Source organism: Pinus tabuliformis, chromosome 3_1 (assembly GCF_031772625.1).
Source record: "Pinus tabuliformis cultivar Carrire ecotype Pingquan chromosome 3_1, CPIR1, whole genome shotgun sequence".
NCBI classification, from domain to species: Eukaryota; Viridiplantae; Streptophyta; class Pinopsida; order Pinales; family Pinaceae; genus Pinus; species Pinus tabuliformis.
Window position 1 is genome coordinate 50946426 of NC_142301.1, and position 19850 is coordinate 50966275.

General features: G+C 37.6%; 1 protein-coding gene across 1 annotated transcript in view; it reads left to right on the forward strand.

Moving 5' to 3' along the window:
- The window catches only part of LOC149185715 (uncharacterized), a 125820-nt gene that overhangs the window by 90511 nt on the left and 15459 nt on the right, over window positions 1-19850 (forward strand). Inside the window, exons 3-5 of the mRNA XM_089409117.1 lie at window positions 14940-15054; window positions 15294-15350; window positions 15431-15585. Of these exons, the coding sequence (XP_089265243.1) occupies window positions 14940-15054; window positions 15294-15350; window positions 15431-15585 (327 nt within the window). The remainder of the gene's footprint in view (window positions 1-14939; window positions 15055-15293; window positions 15351-15430; window positions 15586-19850) is intronic.

Here is a 19850-nt window from a genome sequence, read left to right on the forward strand (position 1 = left end):
AACTCCACTTAAGGTTCCTTGATCTCCTTAGGAATGCTATATCTCCAAGATCGAATATAAAAATGAGCTCTAGATGCGTTCATTAAATAGATTTGAGAAAATTAGGGTTTATGACACACATGCTTAAAATCAAGGAAAAAACGACACTTGGTGGAAATTTATAAAAATGGAGATAGCACCACCTTTGGGAAACTAATAATGAATCCCTACATTCTAGGGATTTCTTTCTTATTTTTTTATTTTTTGCTTTTTCGGGAAACTTGTCATACACATTGTCAAGAAAGATTGCATAATTCTAGGGAACTCAACAAACTTCTGACTCAGTGCACTGCGTAGTTTCTGATCTTAGTGATGGATTGCATAGCTTCTGGGCTCAATTCAAGATTGCCTTCCATGACTGTGTAGTTTTTGAGCTCAAGGAAGAACTGCTACTCTGGATTGTGCAATCCCAGCCATCAAGGCTAGCTTGTCCCCATGGATTGCGTAGTTTCTGGAGGAAAACCCAAAGCTTTTGTAAGGCCAAGTCAGGAGGTTATCTTGTGACTTAGAAATATCAACTAAGTGTAAAAACAAGTAAACACAAGCACATATGAAAGGGAAGAGTCTAAGTCAAAACATGAATACTTGATGACAGTCAAAGGTAAGCTCATGTCAACAGAAAGGAAGGCTCCAAAATCAAAGAATAGGAAAAATTTTGGAGGGTGGTTGTTAATCTAGGTGGATATTGGTGGCCACCCACCTATTCCACTTGGACCCTCACCATTGTTTCTTTCAGTCTTTCAGTTTCCTTAGTTATAGCATAGCTTACTATTTTTGGTTTTTCGGGTCCTAAACTTCTGGAGTCGTTTTGAGGCCCTAAACGACATTTTTTTAGAAAAACTCCTGCACTGATTACGTAGTCCTCGAAGAGATATTTCCAATGAGGTATCATATGCATCAAATGGAGATAATATGACCAAGTTAGGGTTTTCTCTTATTGTTCAATAATAAAAAGGCCCTTAAGCCTCATTTTAACTTAGTTTAGAGGCATGCAGCCACCACATCTCTTCTCAAAGATAAGCTACCATTGCCGAGCTATCTTATTTCCATTATGTTTGTAAGCATAGTTCAATATTTTTCTATTAATGAAATGAAGTGTTTTTTTGTTTCATCTATGTGTTTATGAGTATATTTGTAAGTTGTTGCATTCCTGTTTAAGTTTAGATCATTGGTATTAGAGTCGTCTGCTCTTTCTTTGTTTTTCTTTGCATGTCCCCAATGAGGTCAGGGTATAAGGAGTTAGGGCTCGATCTGGTTGAACCATTGCAGGATCAACCTCGCAAAACCCGATGACCTCCCATGGCGGAAGAAAAGAAAGATGAGGGGGCAGGAGATCCTTTCAAAATGTTGCTCGAAGAAGCCCTCGAGCAACAGAGGGACGTGATGATGGATAAATTTTCCTAGATCCTTCGATGACTACCCACAGGTGATGCATCTTCATCCAGCAGCCACTCCTTTTAAGGTACAAGTTAACTTCGATATTCCCATATTCGAAGGCCTCATAGATGTAGACGTCGTAGATAAATGGTCAAATCTATTGGAAGGGTATTTTTCAGTTCATGACTTTTCCAATCAGGAAAAGATTACGTTTGCACTTCTCAAAGCCACCCCACATGTCAAGGACTCATGGGAAAACTAATGTGAACAAAAGGATGAGAGTGAACCCTTGTTGTTTTCAGCTGAACCCACTTAGAATTCTTTCTGAGATGCCATCAAGGAACAATATTCTCTTGTCGGGAGCTATGAAGATAAATACATAAATTGAACCATGCTACGGCAGGGAAGGGACCAAGATGTGTCAGAGTTCACAAATACTTTCCATACCCTTCGCACGAAGCTAGGTATCAATTATACTGAGCGGAATTTGGTGCTCAAGTACCGTGGTTGTCTACACAAGTACATCGAGGATGAGATGGAGTTCCTAGACATTTCCTCGCTCGGCACTGCGTATCGGTACGATGTAAAGATTGAGCAGAAGTTTAAACAGAAGAAGCGGCACCTTGGATCTGCAAATCCAAAGCAAGGAAAATGCACCCCCAAACCACAGAACAAGGGACCAAGCCAAGGCAGGGCTACCCAAGACAACCCACCGAAGCCGCAAGTAAAGAACAACACCATGAAGACGAAGAAGGATACGGGAAAATGGTGTGAGTTCCATAAGAGCTTCACTCGCAATACAAGTGAGTTTCTTGCCAAGCAGTCACTAGTGGCCAAGCTGAAGGCTTTCGAATCAGACGCAGGTTCTGACTCTAAATCGGAACTCGATAAGGGGACTGAAAAAGGGAAGCAAATCATTGATGTGGAGCCCAATGCCACCATGACCACCACAAAGATTTAGAAAATTGAGCCTGAAGATCCAGAGGAGGAGGAACTCCTCTTCCACTCACAGATGTGGGTGAAGGGTTCTTCGCTGCAGTTCATTGTTGGCAACGAGAGCCAAAAGAACCTCATTTTAGCAGAATTCGTGAAGCGGTTGGGCCTAAAGACTACAACACATCCACATCCGTACACCATCAGGTGGCTTCACCAAGGGCGAGATCTTCGCATCAGCCAGCAGTGTCACCTTCCCTACAGCATCAAGCCCTTCACGGATATTGTGTGACGTTGCTCCTCTTGAAGTTTATGATGGATTGTTAGGACAACCATACTTGTGGAAGAAACATGTTGTATATGAGTCTATACCTTGCTCTGTGATTATTACTTTGGCTAATAATTTGTACAGGATATCGGAGGTAGCCCCGCCTACCGCCATCTCTTTGATCACTATAGAGAAATGTAGTAAGATCATTTCCCAAACAATGAAATTCATTTTCCTTATTATTCGTCCCTAAGGCAACAAGAAGGTTGTGGCCACGACTTCCAGGTAGGGCTCCTCTGCACAGCAGCAATAGATGGACAAGGTCGTGGAGGAGTACAGAGACATTTTCACCTCACCCACAGGGGTACCTCGGCACTATCAGGTCAAGCACTCCATCGATTTGACCCCAGGCACACCGCTACCCAATGGATTGATCTATCGATGCTCTGTTCTGGAGAACAATGAGATCAAGAGGCAAATTCAGGAACTACTGCAGAAAGGGCACATCAGGCCAAGCTCATCACCCTATGGGAGCCCAATTGTATTGGTATAGAAAAAGGGTGGGACCTGGAGGCTCTGTATTGACTATTAGGTGCTAAACAAGATCACTGTCCAGAATAGGTACCCAATCCCGCAGATTGATGACCTTCTGGAACAACTCAAGGGGGCAAAATATTTCAGTAAGATTGACTTGAAATCAAGTTATCACCAGGTGCCTATTGAACCCTCTGATATGTGGAAGACTACATTCAAATCCAAGGAGAGCCTTTTTGAATGGTTGGTGATGTCGTTTGGATTGACGAACACCCCTGCAACCTTCATGAGGCTGATGGATGACATCTTATGGCCCTTCACCAATGCATTCATGGTGGTGTATTTATATGACATCTTAATCTTCAACCAAAGTTGGGAAGAGCATCTCCACCATATTCAACAGGTCCTTCAAACCCTTCAATAACACAAGTTGTGTGCTATCTTGGAGAAATGTACCTTTTGCCTAACCCAGGTTCAATATCTGGGGTACATCATTGACGATCAGGGTGTACATGTGGACCCATCTAAGATACAAGTCATTTGGGATTGGCTAGCCCCAACCACTCTAACAGAGCTCTGTAGCTTTTTGGGTCTTGCCATTTTCTACCATAGGTTCGTGTTGGGGTTCTCTCATATCGCTTGGCCTTTAATTCAAGTCACCAAGGGCGGAGCGAAAGCCAAGTTATTTTGGTCGAAAACCCAGCAGTGGGCATTCTCCAAGTTGAAGAATCGCCTCTGTTCTGCACCAGTGCTCATATTGCCAAACCTGCAACAACCATTTGAGATTGAGACAGATGCCTCCGACTATGCTATTGGTGCAGTTCTTACTCAACATGGGAATCTAGTGGCTTACTAGTGAGACACTTTCAGACACAGTCTGAAAGTACCCCACCTATGATAAGGAAATGTATTCCATTGTGCAGGCCTTCTGTCAATGGAAGCATTACATTCCGGGGAAGGAAACGGTCATCCACACAGACCACTGGCCTCTACAGTTCATACAAACACAGGGGAAGTTGCAGAACGGTCGTCATCAGAAATGGTCCACCTATTTGCAACAATTCCATTTGAACATTAAGTATAAGAAGGGCAACACTAATAATGTCACTAATTTCCTCAATCGACCACCAGTCATGGTGCTAATCACTGTGCTCGACTCCTGTGGACATGAGACATCGGGGTGGCCACATCTTTACAAGAGCGATCTAGAATTCGACAACATATAATAGACACTCCTGGAAGGGAAGAAAGTTCCAAATTTTCACCTTCAGGATGCACTGTTATGCCACTTGGGAAACATATGTGTTCCTTCAAGTGAGTGTGCCAAGATGATTTGGGAGGTGCACTACAGTCATATCGCTAGACATTCCGAAGTAGAGAAAACCGTGGCAGTATTGCAGAAGTATTTTTATTAGCCAAAACTTCGTCGGGATGTTGGGAAGTACATTACATCCTGTGCCATTACAAAACCAATCATCAATAAGCAGGGCCTATATACTCCTCTGCCTACTCCTAGTCGGCCTTGGGAATCTGTCTCCATGGATTATATGTCAGGCCTTCCTTCTACTAAGCACGACAACAATTGCATTTTCTTGGTCATCGACAGATTCTCTAAGATGGCCATCATGGCGGCCTGCAAGAAGAGTATCACAGCAGAGGCCACTGCTAAGCTCTTCTTTGAGCGAGTGTGGGTACAGTAAGGGATCCCATAGTTTATTATCTCATATCAGCATAGTAGATTCCTAAGTGCATTTTGGTCAAGTCTCTGGTCGATGCTGGATACAAAAATCACTAAGTCCATGGCTTTCCATCCTCAAACTGATGGCCAAACGGAGGTTATCAACAAGATGATCGTACATATTTTATGCATGTAGAACTCAAAGAATCCATGCACATCGGATGAAAGTCTCCCCTATGTCCAACAAAACTACAACAGAGCTCTCCATAGCTCAACATGCCACAACCCCTTTCAGGTAGGGCTGGGATTTCAGCCATTATGCCCCATTGATGTGGCCATACCATTTGCAACCACTCAGATAGATTTGGCTCACGTACGGTCCAAAGCTGAAAGGGCTAATAGCTTCATTGAGCACATTCAACACATCCGCCAACAAGTCCATGATATATTGGATAGATCCAATGCTAAGTGCAAGCAGTGCCATGATCAGCATCAAGTGCCACACAAATTCTAGGTGGGTGACAAAGTTTGGCTACATTTGCAGAAGGAGCACCTTGTTGGACCCCACCACAAGCTTCACTCACTCTGATATGGGCCATACATCATCACCAAGGTCGTCGGGGACAATTCCTTCAAGATCAGCATCCCACCATTCCTTGGTCTGCACCCAATGTTCAATGTAGATCACCTTCAGCAATACTTTCCACCATTGTTGGACACATCTGACATTGCAAAACAGCTCACACCAATAGAGTTCAACCCGGACTGCATGGAATAGGCCACAACTAATCAGATCATGGACACACAAATTAAGAACACTTGGCAACATAGGATACAGCTATATTGAGTTGTCAAAGTAGACCAAGTCCTTCACCAAGGCAAATGGCTCACTAGGGACCAAGTTCAGCAGAAGTGTCCTCATCTCATGGAGGAACTCAACGCAATGGGGACCATTGATTTCTAGGGGGGGCACTGATCCAGGTGGATATTGGTGGCCACCTGCCTATTCTACTTGGACCCTCACCATTTTTTCTTTCAGTTTTTCAGTTTCCTTAATTGTAGCACAGTTTACTATTTCTGGCAGTTTTTCGGGTCCTAAACTTCCAGAGCCATTTTGAGGCCCTAAACGACGTTTTCTTGGAAAAATTCCTACAAATATTATATGGGTAATCTTGTCGATAGTTGTAGTCCTCGGAGAGATCTTTCCAATGAGGTATCATCCATGTCAAACAGAGATAATATGACCAAGTTACGACCCCGGGAAGTGGGCTACCCAACTAACCCCAACGGGGCCCATAAACTCTCGGTGTTACATCTCCTTGGGTTAGGGTTTTTGTTGTTTAGGGTTTCCTCTTATTGTTCAATAATAAAAAGGCCCTTGAGCCTCATTGTAACTCAGTTCAGAGGCATGTAGTCGCCACATCTCTTCTCAGAGATAAGCTACCATCGTCGAGCTATCTTATTTCCATTCTGTTTGTAAGCATAGTTCAGTATTTTTCTATTAATGAAATGAAGTATTTTTATGTTGCATCTCTGTGTTCATGAGTATATCTGTAATTTGTTATGTTCCTGTTTAAGTTCAGATCAGTTGTAGCTATTACGACACTAACTAAATCCAAGTGCACACCTCATATAAGCTATAGATTTAACTAACACTAACTAAGTGTGCATCACATGTAAAAACTAGAGTTTAATTGAAGCTAATTAAGGCTAACTTGGTGCATGTACACCAACACTCCCCCTTAAGCATAACTTAGGTGAGTGTGATGCAAAATGAATGAGTCGTGACAATAAGGCCATTTTAGGTACCCATGCAAAATACATGAAGAGAGGAAAGAGGGAAAACCCAGTGGGAAGAAAGCCTACCCTCAAAGTATAATGCAAAAAGCAGACAAAAGACAATTGCTAGGAAGTCATGTCCTTCACCCCGAGACAATCTCACAGAAATTGAAACATTGCTCAGTGAATGCTTTGGTGAATATGTCAGCAGTCTACTCAGAACCGGGACAGTACTACGGATCGATGATACCATCATGAATTAGTTCTCTAATTATGTGCATGTAGATCTTGATATGTTTAGTATGTTGTCATTGCACTAGATCTCTATAAAACTTGATTATACTTTGATTATCACACCATATGATAGTCAGACAATGGAAACTTATACAAAGCTCAAAATGGAAATGTTGTAGCCAAATAGCCTGAACAGTGGCATTGGCTGCTACTCTATACTCAACCTCTACTGATGGTAAATCAATGGTAGCCTACTTCTTGCTTAACCAACAAATTGGGTTGGATCCCAAACTTAGTACATAATCAGAGGTGAACTTGTAATCAAGGTTGTCGCCAACCCAATCTAAATCTGTGAACCCAATGAGATCTAAAGAACAATTTGCTACATAATGAATCCCATGGGTGACTATCCCCTAGACATATCAAAGGATGCACTTTACATCTTTCCAGTGTAACTCATGTGGCTCCTACATGTATCTAGAAACTGCTCCTACGACATATGAGAGATCAGGATGGGAGTGAGTGAGATAAAGAAGACTCCCCATTAGCTGATGGTACAATGTGCAATCAACCAACGGTGTGTCTCTTTCATTCTCAAGTTTTATCCCTGATAAGAAAGGTGTGGTTGTTGGCTTGCATTCACTCATGTGAAATCATGCCAAAATATCTCTAGCATACTTTGGTTGAGAAATGGTAATCCTAGAACCATTCTAATTGATCTCTAGTCCAAGGAAGAAATTTAGCAAGCCCATATCTTTCATAGAAAACCACTTATACAATGCATTTTTAATCTCAACAATGGTAGATGTTGATCTACCTGTTATCAAAACATCATCTACGTAGAGTACTATTATCAACAAGGAGTCAATTTTCTTCAACAAATAAAAATTGGAATCTGATTTGCAGCATACAAAATTTTGAGATAGAAAATAGGAATCCATCTTTGCATACAACACTCTAAGTGTCTACCTGAAGCCATAGAGAGACTTCTTTAGTTTGCATACTAGAGATGAATTTTACATATATCATTGTGGTTGCTCCATGTAGATTTCCTCCTCTATATCACTATGAAGAAAGGAATTCTTCATATCCATATGATGCACCTCCCATCCTCTTGTTGCTGCAACGGAGAGAGTTAGCCGAATGGAATTCATTTTTTCCACTGGAGAAAAAGTCTCATCATAGTCAACACCATGTACCTGCTGAAAACCTTTTGCCACCAACCGTGCCTTATATTGACTAACTTGGCCATCTGCTTCTTTCTTGGTCCGATAAACTCACATGCACATAACAAGTTTACAATTGGAAGGTAGAGGAACTAGATCCCAAGTCTATTTCTCAATGACAGATTTGTATTCCTCATCCATATTTTCTTCCCATTATGGATGCCCATCTACTTCTGCATAAGTTTGTGGATTAGATGCATGCATCATATAAGCATGCATGGGTATGTATGACTCCATAGCTAGCAGTGCTTATGGAGCTTCCTCAAACTGAGGTATAGTGGCAGGATCATCTAAGAGATCACTCATGTTGTGCCATTTTTGTGTTGAAGGTGGTCGATAATCTTCTGAACCTCATGAGGAAATTTTATCTTGATGTTCAATAACTAGTGGTCTAACAGGTGTCGTAGGCAAAGTTCATCTAGATCAAAATTTTGATATGAAATATCATCTGCATACTCATCAATTAGTGGTGAGGGGAACTTTGTAACAGGTTCATCTGGTGGTGCATGCAAAGTATCTTCTTCAAAAGTTACACTCCTTTTGATAAATATCTTTTCAGTGTTGATATCAAGCAATATATACCCTTTGAATTTATCAAACAAAAAAAATGCATGCCTTACTCTAAGGCTCCAAAGCATTTCTCTTCTCTGTAGGAATGCGGACCCATGCTCGAGATCTGAAAATGTGAAAATGACTGACTTCAGGTTGCATTCCAGTCCAAGCCTCAAAAGGTGTTTTTATAGTACAAATTTATGAGGAGATCTATTTGGGATGTATGAGGCACAATTGATAGCTTCAGCCCACAATTTTGATGGAAGAGATCTTGCATCCAACATGCAATTGGCCATCTATTTCAAAGATCTATTCTTCCACTCAACCACCCCATTTTTCTATGGAGTGTAAGGAATTGTATGTTGTAATTGTATGCCATCTTCATTACAAATATTCTGGATATCTTTGCTTACATATTTCTTCCCATTGTCTATGTGGAGGATCTTGATGCATTTTCCAAACTGATTTTCCACATGCACTTTAAAAAGATTTAGATGGTGAAAAACTTCAAACTTAGGTTTCAAGAAATAAACCCAAGTGAATCGCGTGTAATCATCTATAAATGACAACACATATATTTATTTTCTCATTGAAGGTACTAGAAATGGACCCATGATATCACTTTTACAAGCTCCAAAGGTGAAGAGACTCTCCATGCATGCCCCTTCTCGAACTTGTCTTGTGGATGATTTCCAAGAGAGCATCCATTACAACACACCATTTGAAAATTCAATGGTCAACAATCCTTTAACCATCCCTTTCTTACTAAGTTGTTTCCTATATCTAAAATTCAAGTGCCCAAATCTCTTGTGCCAAATCCTACTTTCTTCATTTGCATGCGTAAGTAGCAAAATAGAATCTAACTGAGGAACAAAATCAAAAAATGTATACATGCGAGATTTATCATTTACCTTACCAAATTCAATCTTCAAGTTGGTTTTCATTTCATAAATGATCATGGAATCCGGGGTAAATTCCACTTTCCTTCTGGTGCATGCATGTGTCATTCGATACACTGAAAGAAGAATAACAAAAAGCCTTGGAATATGCAATACATTCTCAACACTTCCATCTTCAAATTGTACTCTTCCTTGTCCAGTTACTTCAACTGCATAATTATCCCCCATTAGAATAGTAGGTCCCAAGTATGCATGTAGAGAAGAAAAAAATTCTTTGAATAAGCCATATGATGTGAAGCTTCTGAATCAATAATCCATTATTGCAGTGTAGAATGAAGAGCAATCAAAGCATGACCATTACCTCTTGTTTCTAATGGTTTTTCCTTTGTCTTCTTCTTAGCACTTTTTGGAATGTGATGACCAATATTTTTTTGTTGAGGAGTCTTTTCCATCAAATCAATTTTATTTTGCATGCACGAGGATTTAGGATGATAACCTCTGTTACAATAAGGACACTTGGAGTTTCCTTTATTTCCCTTCTTACCCTTGGAATTGGAAGAGACATCTAGAGGTTTTGGATTTCCTCCCATTTTTGGATTTGGATCTCTTGCCTTTGGATTGTTGATTTGGTTTCAAGTTGGACTTTCCTTTTTCATGCATGGAAAGTGCATGTGCATTTGAGGAATTTAATGAGCCCATCTTGATGAGCTTATCCTACTCATGAAAGAGAGACTCAATAAATGCATCAAGTTTGGGAATTTTCCATTTATCTCCAGCTGCAAGTCTAACTGTATGAAATGTAGAAACAAAAACAACATATTCAAGACCTAATATAGACAAAATACAGAGGACCAATTGACCTTCCTATTTGGATTTATCAATCCTGCAATCCTGTAATTGAAGAAGTAATGATTTGAATTTCGTAAAGAAGTCTTGAATGTTCTCAAAGCTATTTGGATCTAAGCAATTTAGCTCATTTCGAGAATATGAGCCCACATCTCATTCTACTTTCCAAATAAATTCTCCAAGGTTGTCCAGAGCTCATTCCAAGTGTTGCATGTGTCCACATGGAAACATAATGATGAAGATATGGACAATAATAGAATACAAAAATCCTTGTCCATCCTGTTGAAGTATTTGGATTTTTCAATGGAGGAATTTGGTTCAACTTCTGGATCCATAACTATCTGATACAAGCCTTTGCCTCTGAGGTGAAGCAAAATTTTTGGCTTCCATTGGAAGTAGTTATACGGAGTAAGAATATATGAAGATGGGAACTCCATTCTTTCACCTTGTAGTTGTAGCAATTGAGGTAGTTCTCCAATATTCTGATTTATAAATCAAATCTCTGAACAATTTCCAATTCTTGATCTTCAAACTTGCAAAATATTGTTCATGCACCTTCTTCAGGTCCCTATAGCTTTGATACCATGTAAAATTATTAGAGCATAGATAAGGATCTAGCTGAAGAATAATTGCACAAACTTGCAAGAATTGAAAAAGAAAATTGGAACAAAGAATGAATTCCATTATAGAATATTGATTTGAGAAACAATACATAAAGAAACTAAGCTTAGTTGTACATGCAATAAGTAAGGCTAACTAAAGCTAAGTCTGTTTTATGTTATGTTAATGCGCACATGCACCACATGTGAGAACTAGAGTTAACTAACTAAATCCAAGTGCACACCACATGTAAGCATTAGATTTAACTAACGCTAACTAAGTGCACATCACATGCAAAGACTAGAGTTTAACTGAAGGTAATTAAGGCTAACTAGGTGCATGTACTCTTACTTCGATATGTCCAAGGGACAATCATCTATGGGATTCATTATGAAACAAATTTTTCTTTGGATCTCATTGGATTCACACATTTAGATTAGGCTAGCGACAACCTTGATCACAAGTCCACCTCCAGTTATGTACTTAGTTGGGGATTTGGCCCAATTTGTTGGTCAAGCAAGAAGTAGTTTTTCATTACTTTATCATTAGTAGAGGTTGAGTACAGAGGAGCAGTCAATGCCACTATTCAGGCCATTTGGTTGCAATATTTCCTTTCTGAGCTTCGTATGAGTTTCCATCATCTGACTATCATACGATGTGATAATCAGAGTACGCTCAATTTTTGTAGAGATCCATTGCAGCGAAAATGGACCAAACATATCAAGATCCACATGCACTTCCTTAGAGAACTAATTCATGATGGCATCATCGATCTCCAGTATTGTCCCCATTCTGAGAAGACTGTTGACATCTTCACCGAGACATTAACTGATCAAAAGTTTCAATTTCTACGAGATCAGCTCGGGGTGAAGGACACGACTGCCTAGCAGTTGTCTTTTCTCTACTTTTTACATTTTATTTTTTGGGGGGTTTCTTTCCACTGGGTTTTCATTCTTTCCTCTTTTCATGCTAGAGAGCATGCTAGAGAGTTTTTTCTCTCTTTAAGCCTTTAATCCATGGAAGTTTTCCCAACTCTAACTATACAATACTTTTTATGATTCCCATAGGCTGGGAAAATATCCTAACTAAAACATCATATCAGACATTAATCTCAAAAATTTAAATTACAAAGGCTTATTTGGACAAATTACCAACTCACCAAAATAGCTTAACAATACAGATTCTACTAGAATCTAGACACATGTAATTACTAAAAATACTAATTCTAATCTTATACAGATTTACAAATTAAAGAAATTTCCTTTCCCTTTGGGAATTTACATGACCTCTTTGGGTTTTGGTGAAAATGAGCTCCTTGGAGATGGACGCTCATCACTTTGTTCGTGGTTATTTCATAGGTTGTCCTCTTACTAGTTGTATAATAAATAAATAAATAATGTTGGAATGCGAGTTGAGTTAATTGCAAACATAATTTGGTGTGTCGATGGAGTTTGGTGATTTAGAAAAATGTATCTTGCAATAAATTTCAAATCATTTAGATATTAGGAAGTGTTGGAGATCTGTAGCATCATTTTCTTAATCATATGCAAAAGATGCAAGAGGAAATCCATGACCTCTAGTTATAACATAATCACAACTTCCATGGAGATTCTTATTGATCACCACAATTTAATTTAGAGAGAAGAATATGAGTAATGTATCCTACACCAACAATATATAGATTATTATTGATCACCCCAATTTAATTTAGAGAGAAGAATATGAACTTTGTATCCTACACCAACAATGGGAAGAATTGTACATTTTTATTGGTCAAAGACATTATGGTCCTTCTTTTAAAAGCATCTCTTTATCAATTTTTCTATCCCAAATCCCTATAAACTAGTCTATGTCATGGAAATGAGTATAGTCTATAGCTATTCCAATCGTGAGCAGAATTCGGGGTATACTCGAAAGTATTTACTTTTCGATATTCTAGTTTTGATGTAATATTTGGCTACTATTTTGGAGGTATAGATAGTCTAGAAGGTGTTTCTTATTTAAGCTTGCAGCAAAATTTTACTCTATCTTGATGTAATAACTAAATTCCAAATGATACAATTAAAAAAAAAAATTCTCATATTTAAGAAAAAAATCATAGAACAAGAAATAACATTATTTTTTTAAAGGAATATCCACAGATGTGAGATTTATTATCAAGGTTTTGTAGCCACCAACCAAGGCCATTGTCAAGATATGAAGAAAGATGAAGAGTTGAGTGGAATTTATAGTAGACAAGCATGGTTAGGAAACCTAAGGCTAACTAAAATAAAAAATAAAAAATAAAATATTAAAATAATGAAATATTGTTATAGTGATTAAGAGTATATAATAATTAAAATTGATTCGATTAATGCATGCTGAAATTAATATTAAAGATTTATTGAATTAATGAAATAAAAATAAGATATGTATTTGAATAATTTTATCCATGAAGTATTTAAAAATTAGATTCCCTATTAAAATATATATATGTATAGATAATATAGTAGATTATTAATTTAGAATGATATATATATATATATATATGGAAGTTGAAATGAGAAAATGACTTGTAAAAAAAATAGCAAAAGTAATAGAAAAAAAGAGATTAAAAAATAGACTTCTTGCAAAAATGGTTGAGTAGAAAAGAAAAGTAGAAGAAAAAAAAAATTAGTAAAGAAAGAAAAAAAACAATTAAAAAAGAGAAAAATAATATATATATATATATATATATTTATTATTTAATAAACATTTTAAAAACCAGCCCACAAAGACAAAAAAGAATGTATTGGCAAAAAGGCTAAAAGCAGTTACTGAGATCTAGACAATAATGGTAATGATACTCGCACTAGCATCGGATCCTTGGATTTAACTCTTTCACTTGTATTTGCAATCTATATATGTAGAAAATCATAAAGTGGACTTTTAAAAATGTTTATTCCCTTCACAATCTTAACGTTATAATTTAGGTCAAGAAAATGGGATGTCCAAGAGTCTTTATAATTGGTTTATTGGAGAGTATAGGTGCAATTTGCTAAATTCATTCCTCAGCTTTTAGGTGTTTCTTGATTTTTAGGTCAAGAAAATGGGATGTCCAAAGAGTCTTTATAATTTGATTATTGGAGAGTATAGGTGCAATTGCTAAATTCATTCATCAGCTTTTAGGTGTTTCTTGATTTTCTCTAAAGTAATGATGATGTGGGATAAGATCATAGTTTTTTCTTGGTTTTGTAACTAAGAATTCTGTTTTAATAAATTATAAAAAAAATATATATATATATATATATATATTAAAATTTTAATTTAATTTTTGATAATTATGTTAATAGATATATATTTTGAAATATGGATTTCATAATTTTAATTTAATTATCAATAATTATTATTAAATAGATAATAAGGATTTATGTCGTTAAATATTTTAGAATATTTTTATACATTAATCTAATCAAAAGTTGAGATTTATTTTTAAAGTAGGTTTTTTTTGTTTTCAATGTCATATGAATAAGTGTGATACTAAATGAGTTATGTTTTTTTGGGCATGTGGTATTCATAAATCATGGTATTGATATATAATATTATAACAAAGCTTAAAATCTTAATAATAAAATGAGAGTAAATCTCCATAATTAAAAATCTTATTATATTGATAAATACATTTATTTTGAAATAAAAATTCAATAATTTTAATTATATTACGGATATGAAAAATCACAGTGTTGAAGGCACTTGGATAATCCAATATAAAGCCATAATCAAACTTCTTTTTGTTTCCAAACTCTTTGAAGATTTATGTATTAGAAAAACATTTTGTTAAAATTTATATCATAGGATTCAAATGAAAAAAGCCAACCTAGATGAACAACATTTATCTGCAACAACAAAATAGTCATTTCCACTCAACTGATAACAAACAACTCTAATTTTTTTTCCCTGAATTATAGAGAATGACGGAAGAATTTTAACGCAGTGGAACGCATGGTCCAATGCAGAGTTCCAGGATTAGCGTTGAATCAACCGTCATATATCTGGTTAACAGCAAATGAGCTCCTCCGATTCAGCGCGAACGAAAGCCAGGGGGAGTTCTACAGGGTAACACAATTAGTTGTCTGTTTCAGCTTATGTTCAATTGTAATTGTTGGTGCAATATAAAACGCTTTTGTTGTATACGAATTTATCATTTCTGTCACTCTAATTAGTATCATGAATTCAGGTCGCTGGTATTCAGGTGAGTGTTTCTACCGCCTTGGCCGTTTCGGACACGTGGCAATATGCACTTAATCGTTTCTCATTCATCGATTGGTACTCCTTGTCGCGGCTCACCCTGACATTTTGTTATTTCATAGACTGCAGTATTCATTCCCTGCGGGAACGACGTAGTAGAGATCGGAACAACAAATTTGGTGAGACATTATATTACACCTCGCGTAAGTACCAGTCGTCTACATTCTGTTAATTCCATGGTTTCAACTTTCATGTGCAGGTTCAAGGTCATGAGAAGAATAAATTGCGAATCAGAAGCCTTCTGGCTAATGTAACTGCGTCAAGAAATATTTTTGTCCCCATACCTGCAGCGAGTATATCAACTTCGTTTTGTTCCTCGTTGTTATCAGGTTCCATTGACAGCCCTGGAAGTTCATCCTGTTGAAATATTAATTCCAACTGTCATGCAGCGACTGTAAACAATGTTTTTTTTCCAGAACCCGCCTTTTAAACAGCGATGCCAAAACCGCCAAGGTTTCCCTGCTCCGCCTTTTGCCGATTGTGGTTTTTCCTCCGAGGGCAGCGATCACAATCAACTGCTACCACGTGTATGAGCCGTCCTTTACAAAACCACCCATCCCTCGACGCATAAACCTCGGATGAAAGGGACCTCCGAGGAAATAGCTTCAGCCGTCGGATTAGATCTACGGTTTGTGGTAGTAGACACGTGTTTTTGTTTTATTATCGTGAGGACCTCCGTAACAGCCGTATGAGAGGGTTAATTATAAAAGGAATGTATTGCCATGCTGAAACATTTATTGAATTTACAGTGGTCAGTAAATGTAGGTAGAATTTAATTTTATTATTTTTTTTAATTCTCACGGGTGTTTGTTTTAGGGTATAGGTAAAACAAAAGTCAACGTATGTAATGTTTTTTTTGTTGTTGTTCTGGAGTTTTTTTGGAATATGCAGCAGCGTGTATGGAGAAGTAAAAGGGGTTTTTACATGCACAACATTTTGTAATATGCATAGAGTGAATGTAATTTTTTTTTTTATTGTAATGTATTACACACAGCAGCGTGAGATGAAGTTCTGTGTAGTTTGAAAAAGGGAATGCGCAGCAGGGGGAGTAAAAATGTTTTGTTTTGTTCGTTGAGATAACGAATGTGAAGAATGCAGCAGCATATGTAAGAGATTTCTTTTACAGCAGTAAATGCATGTAATTTTTACACAGCAGTGTGTTAAAATTTGCAGTTGAAACAGAGTAAATTTTCAGGAGAAGACAGAGTAGATTTTTTGTTTGTTTTGGAACTGCATTTGAAGCAGTGTCTGGTTGTAATATCTCTGAGAGAGGAAGAAATTTATGTAATAGCAATTTTATTAATGAATCCAAGTGTTCTTTGTGCATGCGTAAAACTCTATTTTCAGCAAACAAATTTTTAATTTCCTGGGTTAAAACAGAGCATTTTTCTTTGTTCAGTAGTTTTTGTTCTGGAATTAAACAGAAAATTCCCAACATGGTATGAGAGCTTGTCCAGGCTCTTTGAAGGTGTCAAAGAAGCTGAAGGAAGGATTTCTTGCTGCAGCAGTTTCTCCAGCAGAGTGAAGACTCAGTCAAAAATCCAAGGTATTTCTCAAGATTTTTTTTGTGTTGAAGACAGTCAGTGATTTTAACCACACAGTCAAGTATTTTGAAGAGTGCAAGAATGGTTGGAGCCAACACTAGCATGGGTATCTTTAATACTCAACTCCCACAGTTTAATGGAAAAAACTATGACTATTGGGCAATAACCATGAAAGCTTTGCTTGCTTCACAAGACTTATGGGAATTTGTTGAAGATGGTTTTGAAGAACCAGCAGATGAAAATGAGTTTAATAGGTTAACTCAAGCAGAGAAAGATCTGTTGAAGAGCTATAAGAAGAATGACTCAAAAGCCCTCTACTTTTTGTATCAAGCAGTGCATGAGAGTGTGTTTCCAATGATAGCAGCAGCAAAGACATCCAAAGAAGCATGACAAACACTCAAGATAGCCTATCAAGGCATGGAGAAAGTGAAGACAGCAAAACTACAGTTGTTGAGGAGATATTTTGAGAATCTTTGCATGAAGGAGTTAGATAATATTGACTCATTCTTCACACATGTGATTGGTCTGGTCACACAGATAAGGTCTCATGGAGAGATTCTTGAAGAGAGGAGGATTGTGGAGAAACTATTGATGATCCTACCCTCAAGGATCGATGTGATTGTCACCACCATAGAAGAGACAAAGGATCTCACAAACTTCTCAGTTGATGAACTACATGCATCACTGATAACACATGAGCAGAGATTGAGTAGGAATGAAAACTCATCTCTAGAACATGCCTTTAAGACCCAGATGTTCTTTGGAAGAGGAAGAGGTCAAGGCAGAGGAAACAAGAGAGGGAGAGGCAGAAGCCAAAACAGAGGTGGAAGAAATAGCCCAGCAAATGCTCAAGGAAGAGGCAGCAATCCAAATCAGAATCAAGGCCAAGGCAGCATCCAACAAAATGGACACCATCATGCTCAAGGACAAAGGTATAAAAAATCCAATGTCCAATGTTACTACTGTAAAAAATATGGGCATTATGCAAATGAATGTAGGAAGAAGCAACATGATATGAGCAATAGAACTAATGCAAATCTCACTAGAGAAAATATCAGCCAAAATAATTTGTTTTTAGCTTGTAATATGGCTGAAGAAAAGAGTGAAGATGTATGGTTTCTAGACTCTGGTTGCAGTAACCATATGACAGGAAACATAGCCTTGTTTTCCATGTTAGATCAGAATGTGAAGTCACAAGTCACACTAGGGACAGATAATAAAGTTTTTGTTATGGGAAAAGGAGAAGTAAATGTCTTAACAAAGAAAGGTGAGAAGAAAACCATAGCAGATGTTTATTATGTTCCTAGAATGAAATGTAACCTCTTAAGTATTGAACAGCTTGTTCAAAATGGTTACAATGTTTTCTTTGTGAATGATGTATGCACCATCATGGATAGAGCACCCAAAAAACATTGTATCGTTGAAGTGAAGATGACAAGGAAATGGATGTTCCCTCTCAGAATGAAGGCGATTTAAAAAATAAAGGAGTAATAGTAGCAGTTACACAAGAGGCTTTCCAAAGTGAACCAAAAGATGAAAATTGGTTGTGGCACTTGAGATTTGGACATCTCAACTTTGGAAGTCTTAATTTGTTGAGTAGAAAATGAATGGTAAGAGGATTACCATTGATAGAAAAACCAGATAGCCTTTGTGAATGTTGCATCTTGGGGAAACAACACAGAGAAAGTTTTCCATCAGGGAAAAGCATAAGGGCAAAAGCACCCTTAAAAATTGTTCACTCAGATTTATGTGGACCGATGCAAACTCCATCACTTGCAGGCAGCCACTACATACTAACATTCATTGATGATGTTACAAGAAAAACTTGGGTCTATTTCCTGAAGAACAAAAGTGAAGTGTTTGAAAAATTCTGCAATTTCAAAGCACTTGTAGAAAACCAAAGCGAGCTGCATATCAAAGTTCTAAGAACTAATAGAGGAGGTGAGTATATCTCCAAAGAATTTCTACGTTTTTGTAGAGAAAATGGAATTCATAGGCAGTTTACCACTAGGTACACTCCGCAGCAAAATGGAGTTGCCGAAAGGAAGAATAGGACAATCATGGATATGGTGAGGAGCATGTTAAAGGCAAATTTGCCAAATGATTATTGGGCTGAAGCTGTACACTGTGCAGCGTACATTTTGAATAGATGCCTTATAAAAGCAGTCATGAACAGAGTGCCAGAAGAAGCATAGAGTGGGACAAATCAAGGAGTCACCCACATGAAAGTTTTTGGATGTGTGGCTTATGCACACATTCCAGATCAGCCAAGGAAGAAGTTGGACAACAAAGGGGAGAAATGTATTTTTATTGGATACAGTGAGGAATCCAAAGCTTATAGGTTGTATAATCCATCCACCAAGAAGCTTATTGTGAATAGAGATGTTCAGTTCATTGAGGAGGAAGCTTGGGATGGAAGCATAGAGAAAATAGTGAATGTTAAAACCTCTTTGTCACATGATGAAAATGATGAGGAGATGGTTGAAATACATACCCAAACAGCAACACCAACACAACAGCGGCAAGAGACACCGTTGAGGAGAAATGAAAGTGCTTCTCCAAGCACACCACAAGGAGGAAATTCAAGTGCTTCTTCAAGCACTTGTACACCAAATGAAAGAGGTAAGAAATTCAGAAATTTAAGTGATATTTATGAGCAAGAGGCAGCAAATAAAGGTATGAACTCTTTGTTTGCTTTATATTGTCATGTTGAAGACCCTGTTTATTTCGAGGAAGCAATTAAGGATAGGAAACGGATAGAAGCTATGGATAAGGAGATCAATGCCATAGAAAGAAACAAGATATGGGATTTAGTTGAACTACCAAAAGGAAAAGAAGTCATTGGAGTTAAATGGGTTTACAACACCAAGAGTAATGCTGAAGGCAAAATAGAAAGACAAGAGGCAAGACTAGTTGTCAAATGATACAAGCAGTAGTATGGGAGAGACTATGAGGAAACTTTTGCACCGGTTGCTAGAATGGAAACAGTGAGAGCAGTGTTGTCCATAGCAGCACAAAACAAGTGGAAAGTTTACCAAATGGACGTGAAGTCAGCATTCCTAAATGGAGTGTTAA